This window comes from Lissotriton vulgaris, chromosome 1_1, assembly GCF_964263255.1.
Source record: "Lissotriton vulgaris chromosome 1_1, aLisVul1.2, whole genome shotgun sequence".
NCBI classification, from domain to species: Eukaryota; Metazoa; Chordata; class Amphibia; order Caudata; family Salamandridae; genus Lissotriton; species Lissotriton vulgaris.
The window spans coordinates 1,169,906,979-1,169,922,350 of NC_141685.1; the positions used below are offsets into that span (position 1 = coordinate 1,169,906,979).

Here is a 15,372-nt window from a genome sequence, read left to right on the forward strand (position 1 = left end):
GCATTGTAAATGACAAAGCTATTAATTTAGCTATTTTCAAAACCAACACATAAATAAAAAAATTGTCATTTACAAGACCAATAGCTCAAACTTTCCAAATGCGAGACCTATTGCATTGCAAGAGGATAGAATAGATATTGCCCCTTTGGGAAAAAAACTGTCTGTCGGAGGATTTAATGTTCTCAAGGGATGTCATCCAGTATTCTACCAACCTGGACAGCACATTGTCGAGCCCTTGGCTCCGATTTGTGAGAGATAAACTTCAAGAGGTATGCTTGAGGCACCACTATGACAACCCTGCTAGCATCCACACAAATGCGAAAGTCATTATAAAAGAAGCGCATTGTTCTAGGGCAAATGCGCGCCGCTCACAACTGGTAGAGACGGGTCCGTCACTCTTTTTTTAAGTACAACAGCAATTTTATTTAACTTTCACTACCGTACAGACACAATTTTTTCTTACCAGACTCCGTTTACGCACTTTGCACTTTTTAGTGGCATTGCCGAAACAATCAGGATGGGCCGATAAACTCATGCCTTGCCCTTGCGACAATCTGGCAGCTCAGAGTACTCTGCACTTTATGTTGTTCTGCCCTCTTTATAAAGAGCAGAGGGGGAAATTGTTAGCCCCAATTCTGAGGGAAATCCGTCCTTGTACTTATATTGATGGTTTTAATTGTTTGCACTCTCTATCTACTTTTCCTATTTGCTCTGCAGTTTCCAATTATTTTAAAGTTGCAACAGCCATTACAAATGTTATGAGTCACATTAGATGTACGGGATCTTTGTAAACTCTAAGTCACAATTACTCATATTTATGAAATTCTATGGTTGGTAACATAGTCTGTCGTAGTGGGTATTTGGTGCTAGGGATTATATCCCTTTCCTAACTGGCTGAACGCTATGAAATGTCCGTTTGTATAGTTTTAATATATGTTATTGCACAAATACATGAAAATGTTAAAGTTTAATGTATGTTTGTCAAACATTCATGGTCCTTGGAACCAAATAAAGTTACTTTGACAGTACTTAGCAACTGCTGTCCCATAAACATTTTTTAACGAACTTAGCCACCCCCACCCCCAACTCACATGCACCGCACAGCAGTAGGAATTCCATACAAATGATTTTATAAGACCATAAACATCAGTATAGTAAGCCCCATCCAAACCTCTTCTTTCTGGATAGGTGTCTTTCTTTCCCCGGGTAATAAATAAAAATGGAAGAAATGTATCAACAAGTGTTGGAGTCCGATGTGGGATTCTTGTGTCCCTCCCCTGCCTCCTCAAACCAGACAAGCAGCAGTTCCCAAGTCTGTTAATCGTCTGCCACCTTATTATCCCTCCTACACGGCGAAGACGTATCTCTTCTGCTGCCCCCTTTCTTTAACATCAATCGTTAAACCCTGTTCCCTAAAACCCAAGGGTCCCATCCATGAGATGGCAGCACGCCTTTTTGCCAGTAGTAGGGCCAATTGTATACATTTCCACTCCATTTTTCTACCCTTTTGTTACTTAATATTTCCCAGAAGACACTTGCTCGGGTCTGCGTCTAATGTCAGGTCCTCAATGTACCCAAACCTGTGAACAACAAGGTCCCACAAAGTACACACTGAGGGGCAGTGCCAGGCCAAAAGAAGGAATGTAGCGGGGCTGCCCTGACACAGAGGACACTCATCCATCCATTAGGGTTTATGTAACAGGACTTCGGTAATATATGTGCGGTGTATGTAGTTGAAATGCACCATTTTAAACCGTGTGTTGCATGTACCTACTTCAATCAGTGCACAAATGTCCTTCCACTGCACATCTTCCAAGGGGGCAGGAAGTTCCTGTGAGAAGTTGGCCTGGTATATGATGCTCACTACTTCTATTGATCACCTTGTACCATGCCAAGCAACCCTTATGATGATTGGTTGTAAGCCAACCTTATAGACCAGCTATCCTAGTAGCGTGGACAAAGCAGTCTTAGGCTAAACTCTGTAAAGGCATGTGAAGCAAGCTGTTTTACAATACACAATCCCCTTGAATACCAGATGAAAGGACACCACACAGATATATATTGAAAATATATTTATATATTTATTTACTACAAATATCCCCTATACTCTTTATGAGCATAGACGCAAATGCTTTAAAACAAAACACAGTTTAAATATACAAAAGTTGCACAATATGGATGAGCCCTAGGGGCCACCTAAACCATATACTAAAATAGTGGTATAAGTACCACGAATCGGAAAGGAAGTAGGCCTAGGGCCTGGGGAATCGCTGGAGCTGTTCGGGACTAACAGTGAAGAAGTCGGGAAAGGCCCGCGGGACTCGGGTGCAGCGCTTAAAGCACACGCATGCACCAATGCAATGTCAATGGTGCGTAAAAGTTACAAAGTTAGTGAAAAGGGAACCTTCCGGATGACCTAGAACCTAGCAACTTGGAACATAGACACTAGAGGTGTATTGCTACACAGGAGCACCGGAGTGCCAGGTTTACCTCACCCACAGGAAGCGGGTGCATATGTCTCAAAGTGTGTCGGGTTTCGTCGCGCTGGTCTATGGAGCCGGTAGATGAAGATGCTGCAGGCGGGTCGTCGTGGAGAGTTCCGGTGGATCCATGGGTGGATCTGAAGAGTTGAAGACCTGAAAGCAGAGGGGACAATGTTCAAAGTCACTAGCCAGTGACTACCGTGGAACCAGGAGGGAACCAGGCAATGTTGGGCGCAAACAGGTGAAAAGGTGAAGATTGTCTCTGCAGCCACGTGGACACGAAGAGGTCGAGGACGTCCAAGCGTTTGTCACGAGCTGTCCCACGAAGGCTCTAGCTGATGGCGGTGTCGACTTCTTGATCGGAGCAAACAGGCCTTGGCTAATGCAAGCCACGCAGGAATCGATGAAAGCTTCTCACTCGGACCAGCAAGGTCAGAGCGGGAGCTCCTTTTCAGGGGAGCGAGGGTCAGTCTGGATCAACCAGACCAGCGGTGTTGTTTGTAGGTTTCGTCGCCAAGATGGCCGCTAGCCACGTGGCAAGTGGGCGGGATGGCGCGTCTAGTGGCAAAGTGCAAAAGGGCCCCACGCAGATCGTGGAGATGCTGGGGGGCTGACCTTCGGGGCAAATGCTGCTCGGTGGTGGGGCTTCTCAAACCCCAAAGCACAGCGTCGAGGGTGCCTCGGGTGCTGCGCAGTCAGCTTCTCGGAGGTCTTTCAAGAGGTCCGGTCCCACGTCTCTCGGTGCCTCCACGGGTCTCTTCTTTTCAGGGACTGTGGATCGGGCTCTGAGATGTCTGGGAATCAAGGTCTTGTCGGGCTCTGGGCTCGGTCTCCGGCAGGAGGCGGCGGCAAAGCAGACGTCGAGTTGCTGGATGGTGCCTATATTCACAGGGTGGTCACTCCTTGGCCACAAGGGAGATGCTCTTCAGTCTTCCGTGCAGCAGAATGTCGAAGTCCAGTTTTCTTCTCAGTTTCAAGTCGAGTTCAGGATGATCTGAAGTCTTGGGACACAGCTCCTACTCTTATTCCAAATCTGGGGGCCGGATCACCTGCTAGGTCCCTCCTCTGGGTGGGACCAGGAAGGGGGGGTTACACCCCCTTTCCTTTGTCCAGCTCCGCGCCAGGACTGGGGCTGGAAAGCCCCAGCACTGGTTTGGACTGGCTTATGCACGGGGACACCTTGTGTGCCTAAGGCATGTCTCATTCTATTCAGCCCTGTCCTACCCAATACACAAAATCCTGTCTGGGGTGGTGCTCGCACCTCCCAAGGCAGAAACTCTTTGTCCAAGCCTCCCTCGCTGTAAGGACTCCCAGCAGTAGGAGGTCAGACTTGTGTCTGTGGTGGCAGCATCCATTTTGTGATGCTGAGGCTCGAGTTTAACTTTAACCGGGGTTCAGGTAATGTACATGTCGTGTCCCTCTAGAAGGGTGGAATGCTACCCCCGTTGCCAGAATTGGCGAGGGGGTAGTATCCCAATTCGTATGACACCTTACTCGAATTGTTTTGATAAAGCCAAACCAAAGTTAGCAAGTAACCGCGAGGATTATAATGCACTTAAGAGTATATGGTATGGCAATATCCCGGAACAGCCAAGGGAGTTGTTCCCGACAGCTGCAGACGGGCTCAGCTCATGCCAGAGCACCATCTCACATGAAACCAAGGACTCTGCCTCCAGGATTGTCGAGGCCTTCCATAGGAGTGGCTTATAGGTTAACATGTGTCCAGATAGGTTTAGATATGGGTATACTATATCTAAGTAAGAGGTGATTACACCAACTTACCCCAGCTGATTGATCAGCCAGTTGTGTCAAATATGGAGGCCAGGCCAGGGGTGGCATAATACATGCTGCAGCCCCTGGTAGGCCTTGGATACACCAATGCCCTAGGTACCTAGGGTACACTGTTAAAGGGGCCTACAAGGTGAACCAGTTCCAATTGTGTATGTACCTAAGGTACATGGAGTCCATTTTAAGGAGAGAGCCATTAGCCTGGGGTCCTGAATAGCAGGATCCCAGGCCAACTAAGTCAAAAACCAGCTAAACACCAGTCAAAAAGTTTGGGGGTAATCGTAGTCAGATATCCACCTTCCTACAGTTCCTCCTCCCAAGCTGACTTGGACGCGGACTCACTTACAAGAGATACAGATTTTCGCGTTTGGGCATGACTTGGCCCTGGGAATTCCCTTTGCATCCAGTGCAACACACTGGATCTTTAATTTAGGATGTTCTACACATTGTTCTGAGCTTTCGTGTTATTAAGCCCTGACGAAGTTCTCCTTGTGGGAACGAGACGCGTTGGCTGAGCTGTATGTGCTATTAACTTAAAGAAACAATAAAAGTTGAAATAAAGACGTTTCATACCACTAAAGTGTTTTGGACTTCATTGCCTGGTGTACCCCCGCTTGTTGCTGCTTTTTCAGGATCTGGAACACAGAGGCGCCACGCGACGTTTGGTGCTGGGGTATTAGTGCACGGGGCTGCTTAGTGAGGAGTGTGGTGCAGAGCCATAAGTCTGCCGTTGAAACTTTCTTCCAAAATAATGGGTCATTGAAGACAAAACTGGAAACTATACTGATTCAACTATGAGTGGCCATTAATATAAGGTCTACCCCTAGCCAATTTCTAGCCACGCAGCGTTCCCTCTGCACCAGACTACCTGTGCGCAGTTCAGGGCCGGCGCATGACGGCAGTCTCATATGTGCAGCCCTCACGCACATCTTCACGTGTAGCCAATCAAGTGCCCCTTACCCTAGCTGCATTACAGTGGCCTCTTCTTAATGGTGGACACTGCAAGCATATAAGATATGTGTAGTCTATTTACTGTGTGATTACGGTGGCTGAGATACAATTAGTGAGACTAATGTACAGTAAAAAGTCCAAAAGTGGGTGCTCAAAAAACCCAAAAATAAACAAAAACCAAAAACAGGGAGTACTGTACTAAATGTGCGGAACCCATTTTTCAACACTCAAGTATTGTACTGCTTTGTACATTAGGCAACCCGCATACCAATTTAAAAGACAATAAAATGTACAGGATGCAGTAGAAAGACTGATTTATGGATGAAAACATTATAAATCAATGGGGGCCCAGGTCAGGGATCTGCACTAGCTCCCTGTTAGAGACAGAATCCCATCCTCTGCCTCATGCACAAATGTATCAAACGCACACAATCCAAATAACTGCATAAAAATATATATATTCAATATACCCTGTTCCATTTGGGGGTCTCTAGTTGGCAGAGGTAGGTACCTTTGACCAAACAGGGACCCTTGCGTCTAGTCAGGGTAAGGGGCTACACTCCTAAAATAACCCCTGCTCACCCCCTTGGTAGCTTCGCACAAGCAGGCAGGCTAATCTCAGAGGCAGTGTGTAAAGCATTTGTGAACACATACAGTAATACAGTGACAACACTACAGATGATTAACAAAAAGTGAGCGACCCGAAAATACCCTTGAGGGCTTGGGTAATTAAAATGGAAAGGTAAAAGTGCCTTCAAGGGAATTTATTTTCTATATGTTCAGTAACTCAAATTAGTTATAGAAGGATAAATCAATAATCCTTATTATGAATCAATCCAATACTATTTGACTCAAAATTCAATATAGATACTTTGTTTCATTAAAACACAACATACAAACAAAGACACAAGGTGTATTAGAAAAATAGTTTTATCAAAAATTCATTGAGATAAGTGACTTCATATACAGATAAGTAAACAAATAAGGTTTAGGACTGTGGGTACATGTATAAATAAATTACTACGTGACTCAACAGAACCTAAAAAACACCTATCCCACACCACATTGAGTAAAACAAAGATAGGGATAAGATGTACTGTCGACGTTTCGGTTTCCTAAGAGTCAATTGTAGAAACCATCCTCAGGACTGCTGTCAGTTATGATCTGTATAGAGGTATTGTAATCTGAAATTTAAAGATATTTACAGTTACAAGTCTACACTAACTATATTCGTTACACCTTGGTGACAAAACAATATATTTACAACATTTACAATAACGGTACAATGATATATACAACATAAAGGACATTATGAACCTAAAGTTCATTTTTTTATAAAAAAGAAACATTTCAATATTGACATAGGCCTTATATAAATCAAGGAGATATTCCAACGTGTGATCATTAATCCTCGAATCATTGATTAAGCATCCTAACGGAATTAAAGCTGTGTTGCTTTTATTTATCTAGAACAAATGACTTTGTGAATTATATATTTCCCAAGAGTCCTCTATTTAATCGAGGTCTACGAGTGTAGTTTAGAGGATCAGATTAATAACATCTTATTCAAAGTCTAGATATCTCAGTATATAACATAAATCAAAACAAGAGACTGTCTAATCATAGCTTATTAGTTGATCATAGCTTACTGGTACATGATTGTTCGAATTGTCATGCGGAAGTTGTATAGAACAATATTAAACATACTGATTGCATATCAATTGACAGTGAGTTTGTTATCATTGCAGGACCAAGCTTTATAATTGTCAATAGTAGCATGCGGATGTTATATGAGACCATATTGGATACACTGATTGCATATCAATTTACACTAACATCAGTATCAAAAAACTGAGATGGTTTGCTGGGATTGGATAGAGAGAGGGACTCACAAATAAAGTCATATACCTGTGTGGAATGCTCCTGCATTTCATGTGACGAAGGTGCAGGAGCATTCCACACAGGTATATGACTTTATTTGTGAGTCCCTCTCTCTATCCAATCCCAGCAAACCATCTCAGTTTTTTGATACTGATGTTAGTGTAAATTGATATGCAATCAGTGTATCCAATATGGTCTCATATAACATCCGCATGCTACTATTGACAATTATAAAGCTTGGTCCTGCAATGATAACAAACTCACTGTCAATTGATATGCAATCAGTATGTTTAATATTGTTCTATACAACTTCCGCATGACAATTCAAACAATCATGTACCAATAAGCTATGATCAACTAATAAGCTATGATTAGACAGTCTCTTGTTTTGATTTATGTTATATACTGAGATATCTAGACTTTGAATAAGATGTTATTAATCTGATCCTCTAAACTACACTCGTAGACCTCGATTAAATAGAGGACTCTTGGGAAATATATAATTCACAAAGTCATTTGTTCTAGATAAATAAAAGCAACACAGCTTTAATTCCGTTTGGATGCTTAATCAATGATTCGAGGATTAATGATCACACGTTGGAATATCTCCTTGATTTATATAAGGCCTATGTCAATATTGAAATGTTTCTTTTTTATAAAAAAATGAACTTTAGGTTCATAATGTCCTTTATGTTGTATATATCATTGTACCGTTATTGTAAATGTTGTGAATATATTGTTTTGTCACCAAGGTGTAACGAATATAGTTAGTGTAGACTTGTAACTGTAAATATCTTTAAATTTCAGATTACAATACCTCTAAACAGATCATAACTGACAGCAGTCCTGAGGATGGTTTCTACAATTGACTCTTAGGAAACCGAAACGTCGACAGTACATCTTATCCCTATCTTTGTTTTACTCAATGTGGTGTGGGATAGGTGTTTTTTAGGTTCTGTTGAGTCACGTAGTAATTTATTTATACATGTACCCACAGTCCTAAACCTTATTTGTTTACTTATCTGTATATGAAGTCACTTATCTCAATGAATTTTTGATAAAACTATTTTTCTAATACACCTTGTGTCTTTGTTTGTATGTTGTGTTTTAATGAAACAAAGTATCTATATTGAATTTTGAGTCAAATAGTATTGGATTGATTCATAATAAGGATTATTGATTTATCCTTCTATAACTAATTTGAGTTACTGAACATATAGAAAATAAATTCCCTTGAAGGCACTTTTACCTTTCCAACACTACAGATGGACACCACACAGGTTGTACTATAAAAATAAGTATTTTTATATAGACTTAACACAAGACCAAACGACAATCCATAATACTGTACTCAAAAATAGACTTTAAAATGGTAGGAAATAGCTCACTTCTTTCAAGCTGTAAATGCGACACTTTACTCTCAATGTACCTTGGATGCGTAACGCAGTATAAACAAAAGGGTCGCAGGGAAGGTGACACGTCGGCTCCTTACACTCAGGGGAGTGGATGCATCGGTTCATTACTGCTGCGCAGGGGAGTTGATGCTCGCTTCCTTACTGTGTGGGGAGGTGATGCGATGGTTTCTTACTGCTCTCCGGTACAATGCGACAGGATGGCGCCTCGATGCAATACTCTTCTCTGGTGCGATGCGACTAAATGGCATCTTGGTTACGAAGCGACAATGTTCATGGGATGCGTGCACGCCCGACGGCTTCTCGATCATCTTCTGAGCCGCGACAGGCCCTGTGAAACGCTTCTCCGGTGGTGCGACGGCGACCTCTGCGGCAGCGGCACGCTTTTCCGGTGATGCGACGCGCTTCGGTGATGCGATGGTGAGAGCGGCAGCACGCTTCCTTGGCAATGCAACAGTAACTGCTAATGCGGCGACACATTTCTCGCCGTTGAGTCGCGCTTCCAGCTCCCAGCGACACGCAGTCTCTCAGAAGGCCCAGCAAAACAGCAGGCACTTCAATTCCCAGCAAGGGAATTCAGGGGAGAGCTGGTTGGTGAAGTCTTGTATCCCTGAGACTACAGGCAGGAGGCAAGCTCAAGTTCAAGCCCTTGGAGATTCTTCTTCAAGTTGATGAAAAGCACACTCAGTCGTCTTCTCCTTTCTTTGGCAATGTAGCAACCACTGCAGGCCAACCACCAAACACAGCACAGGGGTAGTCTCCTCCTTCAGTTTCCTGGTTCTTCTCAGCAAAGGTTCATCTTGATTCCCATAAGTGATCTCAAGTTCTGGGGTCTGGGTCCCCCTTTTTATACACCAAAACCCTTTGTCTCTGAAGGCAGAGAGTGTCTGTACCTAGTCCAAACCAGTTCTGTTCAGTCCTGGAGCACTTTGTTTACAGGACTCCATTCCTTCAACAGTGTGGGCAGGGTCATCAAACACACCACAGGAGATGGAGCCAGCATTGTGGAAGGCAGGCACAGCCCTATTCAGGGCCAGGTGCAACTTCTCACACCACTCTAAAAGCAGATAGGCCTATTCAGCACTGTGCTGACTCACCCGGTCTCCTGGAGCCCCCCAGCCCTTGTCACTCAAAAACCAGACAAGGAATACACAACTTAGCAGAGGCAGGCTTGGACAGTTAGGCAAGCAAATACCTACTTTCTAAAAGTGGTATTTTCAAACTAGGAATGTTAAAACCAACTTCACTAAAAGATGTATTTTATCACTCTGAGTTCAGGCATACTAAATTTGTTTTTCTACCATGTTCCCTGAGTCAGTTAGGAGTATAAGATGTTATAATCAAACTGCCCATTCTGGCCTATGGGGAACAGGTAGCCTTGCAATAGTGAAAAACGAAAATGGCTGTAATTCACTACCAGGACATGCCACACACATCAGGGCATGTCCTACCTTTTACCTACAATGCACCCTGCCCTTGGGCCTACCTTAGGGGTGACTAATATTTAGAAAAGGGAAGGTTTAGGGACTGGCAAGTGGGTGCACTTGCCAAGTCAACATGGCAGTACCAGACTGCACACAGGCCCTGCACTGGCAGGCCTGAGACACACTTTACAAGCTGCTTCTGTGTATATATATATAAGAGCTTTATTGCGTGATTAAAAGAAAAATCATTGCAAATACAGAATCTTTAAAATATGTAAAAGATACATTTAAAATACATATAAAAAAATGGCGACTGATTGGGATCCAAGGTGGATAGGGACAGCCGATGGAGCCTGCCAGGAACTTTAAGCCATCGATGAATCACTGGCATTTGGCCCCTCGCAGAGTTTTTTTCCTGCGAGGTCCATGAACCTTACCAAGGCACAGTTTAATTTGATGTTCCTGGGGTCAAAGCAGGCCAGAACTGCTGCTTTGCATGGTCTAATCTTGTTTATGTTCCAAAGGTGCTTCAAGAGATACCGTCTTTCATTCAGCAGTTTTGGACAGAGACATAAAATGTGCGTGATGTCTTCTTTGTGATTCCCACAAAGTCGACAAAGTTCTCGTCCATGATCTCTTTTCCATTTTGGGAAATGGGCCAACAGGTTGAAAACTCCCAGTCTCAATTTTAGGAATTTTGATTTAGTTCGTGCAGTAAAAGATATGGTTAGATACTGTTGTGGAATCAACAGGGCGTAGGAATGCAGAGTCAACCACCCATGACTTCTTTTTGCCAGCCGTGCCTTATCTTCCACAGTTGACAACTTTTTTGTGCTTAGTTTCGCTAGCCGTTTAAATTCCATTTGGCTTACATGCATGCTCCAAAGTTCATTTAAGCATAAGGTTGTTAGGCCTTTTTTCCAATAGTCGTTCCCTGCGCACCATGAGTTCGTATCGAGACTAACCCAGAGATGGTGTGCTAGACTGCCTTCCTTAGATGATCTGAGTGGTGAGTGGCACAATCAGTGCTGCAAGCCCACCAGCAGCATTGGATGTACAAGCCCTGGGAACAAGCAGTGCACCGTACTAGGGTCTGACAAGAAAAACCAAACAAGCCAATCATGGAGTCACTAATCCATACATCTATTTACATTAGGGAGCACTTGCACTGTGGCACTGAATAGCAGTGACACAGTGCCCAAAAGCATCAAACACCAGCAAAAACCTAAGAGGCAACAGCAAAAAATGGAAGGGAGACCCACGCCAATGATGCCAGGTCTAACATACCCTAATATGCAACTTGAGCCCAGAAGGGACTGTTCTGGTCACTCCCAGAAACAGATGCATCATGAGGGTGACCGAAGTTTGTATGTGGCAGCCCCTGATCTCTGAAATAACTGCCAAATAAAATCTGGCTGGGCTGATCACTGATGCAGAGTAGAGGAAAACCTAAGAGACACCTATTCGAACTCCTTTGATCGACCTACCATGTAAACTGCTTAATATGACTTGCACATGCCTCCTGGACTTGATCACTATGACCAGGAACATCCAGCCTTGGCATCAGATGGACAAGGCCTTGACCCTTGATACCACAATCCGACCTGTGCACATGGGTGATCTGGCGATGCCGACTGCACAGGATCAACTTAAATACAAGCAAAATAAACAAAAATAAATACATTTCATTAGACTCGCAGAAGTAAAAAGTTCAATTCTAAAGATTACCATTTGAATTTCTTCAGGCGACAGCTCATCTTCACCTTTACCATCCTCCCACAGACCAAAATTGTTCAGCGTTTCGGGCACGTTATTCTCTGCGAATGAAAGATAAAAATGAAGTATTTTTGTTAATTTTATGACAGAAAAAAAATTGTTCAAATCCAATTCTGTTGGATTGTATGTGCTCAGTCACTAGGAAACAACTTAACAATGTGAATAGCACAACGAAAACCGAGATTAACACATCAGTTCGGTGACACAAATTGAAAGACCAGACATCCCTGCCCAGGGAGCAGCTCCATAGAGGTAAACGTACATAGCACAATGTAAGACATCAACAGCACTAAGAGATGGTGCAAAAGCAAATGCTGTACCATAGCAAATCCAGGTGACATTGTATATCTCACAATTAAACAGAAGTATAATGTTGATGAATATGAGATGCAAAAAGACATTTGAGCTGCATTTCATCATCCTCATCAAAATAAATGTATTTCGATCTAATCATAGACCATAGAAGCACATACAAATAAGACAGTTAAAAATCAATTAAATACCTTTTCCCCAGAAAGGCAGATAAAACATGGGCAATAAAATAACAGCTATGCTCAGAAGAACATTTGTAAAAAGGGGCAGTGCTGTCCTGGCATGTGTAGTATTCATATTTCTTAACAAAGTTAAGATTAACTTATCTCGAAGAGCAGCATACAAATTACAAATATGGGCAAAGTACAATGCCCTAATCATCAAACTGAACACCCATGTATGAAAAGGACTTTATCCTACCAATCTCATTGCTCCAAATCTGGTACTTCCTGGTCTTTAACATAACATGTGTATTTGTAAGGAGCACGTCCACCCCCAAAGGGGCATCTTGGCGGTGAATAACGGATGTTTATTGTTACCCAACTCAACAGTACTCATTTTATCGACCTGAGGAAGGATGAAAGGCTAAATGGATCTGCCAGGAATTGAACCAGTGAACATGAGGTCAAACGACGGTCCCTTCAAAGGATGTATTAGTCCACCAACCTTACCTTGGTGTTACACTCTTCTTTCACTGCAATACAATTTGATCCATGCTTGAATTCTAAACTTATTGACTAGATGTAGTGGTCTATTTACTTAATGTTACTTGCCTGTTTTAGTAAATTGAATCTTACAATGCTTGTTTATATTATGTTAATAATGTAACTTTCTTATGTTGTCTCCTCTTTCCTAAATTTCACCTATGTTCTTTGTTTCTTGTATATCCCCCCACTTTTATTTGGTATAATTGTTGGTTGACTAGGTTTTGTATATAAATTATTAACAGAAACTATCCTGTTCAGGTGTGAGGAACAAGAAGAGATAGAAAGATTGAGAAACCAATACCTTATTATGTACTGCAACACAAGGTTGTACATCAGATGTCAGACGTTTAAGTACACATGCCAGCCAATCTAATTATGGTGAGACAGACAGTCAGTGGTGGTTTTCCCATTAGGGCTTCAGGGCTACGCTCCCCTAGTTATAACAAGAATGAATTATAACATTTTACTCACTCTTTGTATAAAAAGAGAATGCTGTCCAGCAGCAGCCTAAGACCACTCTACTAGTGAGAATGTTTGATGTCTGGTGCAAGCGTACAAAGGTGCCCTCAAAAGCCATCCAAAATTATCCAGGACTGGTGAAACCCCTAGCCCTGGCCTCGGGTTGCTGGCATGCCTCAGTGCTTCCCAATCTGTGACATGGTAAAGTATCACAGCTAAAGTTATCCATGGGAGTTGCAGGCTGAACCCTTTCAGTGTTCATGACGGAATGGTTCCGCCATGAGCACCAGTGCTCCAGGGCTCATGACGGAAACATTCCATGATGTGCAGAGGTGCAAAAAATCCCCCTGCTGCAGACAACAGAGGGATTTCCTTTTTTTGCCTTAGGAGGTGGGGAAGAGCTTCACCAACCGCCTGAGGCTTTTTTTTTTTGTTTCAGTGTAATGACGATCGCGCGCATGGCGAGTTGATTTCATTACATTAAAAAGGAAACTTAGTTTTAGTTTCATTGTTTCTGTGCTCGTGGGGCTATCTCAGCCCCCCCGAGCACCGAATTACATGGGAGAGGTATCAATGGAAAGGGGATAATCTTCCCCTTTCCATCGATGCCCTTCCCTAGTGGATCCCTGCTTGGGGATAGCACCAGGAGGGTGATCCCCAAGCAGGGATCTACCCACTAGGCACCAGGAGAGGGGGATCGGCCCCTTAGGCAAGGGCCTTTGCTTACCCCACAAAAACTGGCATGATCAGACTTTCTCCCAGCTCCAAATATGCCTCCCCAGCGGGGACAGAAAGCACCCTAGACGCCAGGGATTCCTTTCTGCCCCCCTCCCCAGGAAGCAGATGGGGGGGGGGGGGCAGAAAGCCCACTAGGCACCAGGGATTATTGTTTTTTCAATACGTAGGGGGTGGGGGTTGACCACAATTAACTACTACAGCTTTTCTGTTCTCCCCCCCCCCCCCCCCCTGGGGGGGGGGATGGGGGAGGACAGCAACCCACTAGGCACCAGTCATGCCAGTACCCCCCCACCCCAAAATAATTGCCACAGCCTTTCTGCCCCTCCAGCAGTCAGATGTGGCCATGGCCCCTGATATGCCCTCCGGGTAGCACACAGCCCACTAGACACCAGGGATTACACTGGCTTTTTTATACGTAGGGATGGGGGCAGCCCATAATGGGCATACCAATGCTCCCAGCTCCCATTTACATTTTTGAAAACTAGACACCCAGGGAATCCAGGATGGGTGACTTGTGTGGCTCTCACCAGGTTCTGTTACCCAGAATCCCTTGCAAACCTCAAACTTTGGCAAAAAACACATTTCCTCACATTTCTGTGAAAGAAGGCTCTGGAATCTGCACAGACCCTCAAAATTCCACTCACCCCGCATTCCCCAAAGTCTTCAGATAAAAATGGTACCTTACTAGTGTGGGTAGGTCTAGTGCCCGCGTCAGGAAACGTGCCAGAACGGAACGTGGACACACCACATTTTTACAATGAAAACTGACCTCTTTTTTTCTAAGTGCCTAGCTGTGGATTTTGAACCCTAGCTCTGCCGGCACCTAGGAAACCCAGCAAACCTACACATTTTTTTAAACTAAGCACCCTGGGCAATCGAGGAGGGGGTGACAGAATCCCTTGCAAACCTCAAACTTTCTAAACAACATATATATATATTCCTGACATTTCTCTGATGAAAAGTTCTCGAATATGCGGAGATACACAAACGCAGATGACTCCCCTTGCAAAACCAGGTTGTTTTGTGATCGGTAAGCTCTGCTGCCTTACCTATAATGCCCTAAAAGAGAAATGTCCATTATATCTGCAACAAAAAATTAGAGCATACACACCGGGCCGTAGCCTAATATCTCGCTATAAAGCCTTACTGTGCGTTCCTCGCATTTGCCTGACTCACAGCAGAGGAAAGGCTTTTCCTCACCTCACTCCCCATTACTGGAATAAGCTTCCACTTCATGTTCACTCTTGTTCGAACTACTGTAAATTCAGAAAACTACTCAAATCTCATCTAGTCTGAATCATTTACCCCTCCACTGATACTCGTTTCCGTAACAGCGCTGAGATGCCCCAAGTGATTTGTGCGCTATATTAAACATAGGTAACATAGGTAATTTTGAGGCCTCCACAATACCTTTTGGGCCCTTCCCTGCCGCGGGCACTAA

General features: G+C 43.6%; 1 protein-coding gene across 3 annotated transcripts in view; it reads right to left on the reverse strand.

The window, feature by feature from the left end:
* Window positions 1-15,372, reverse strand: part of STX18 (syntaxin 18) — a 705,236-nt gene that overhangs the window by 272,783 nt on the left and 417,081 nt on the right. For all 3 annotated transcript variants that reach the window (XM_086964282.1, XM_086964291.1, XM_086964300.1), the window contains one exon: window positions 11,668-11,756. In XM_086964282.1, the coding sequence (XP_086820408.1) occupies window positions 11,668-11,756 (89 nt within the window). The remainder of the gene's footprint in view (window positions 1-11,667; window positions 11,757-15,372) is intronic.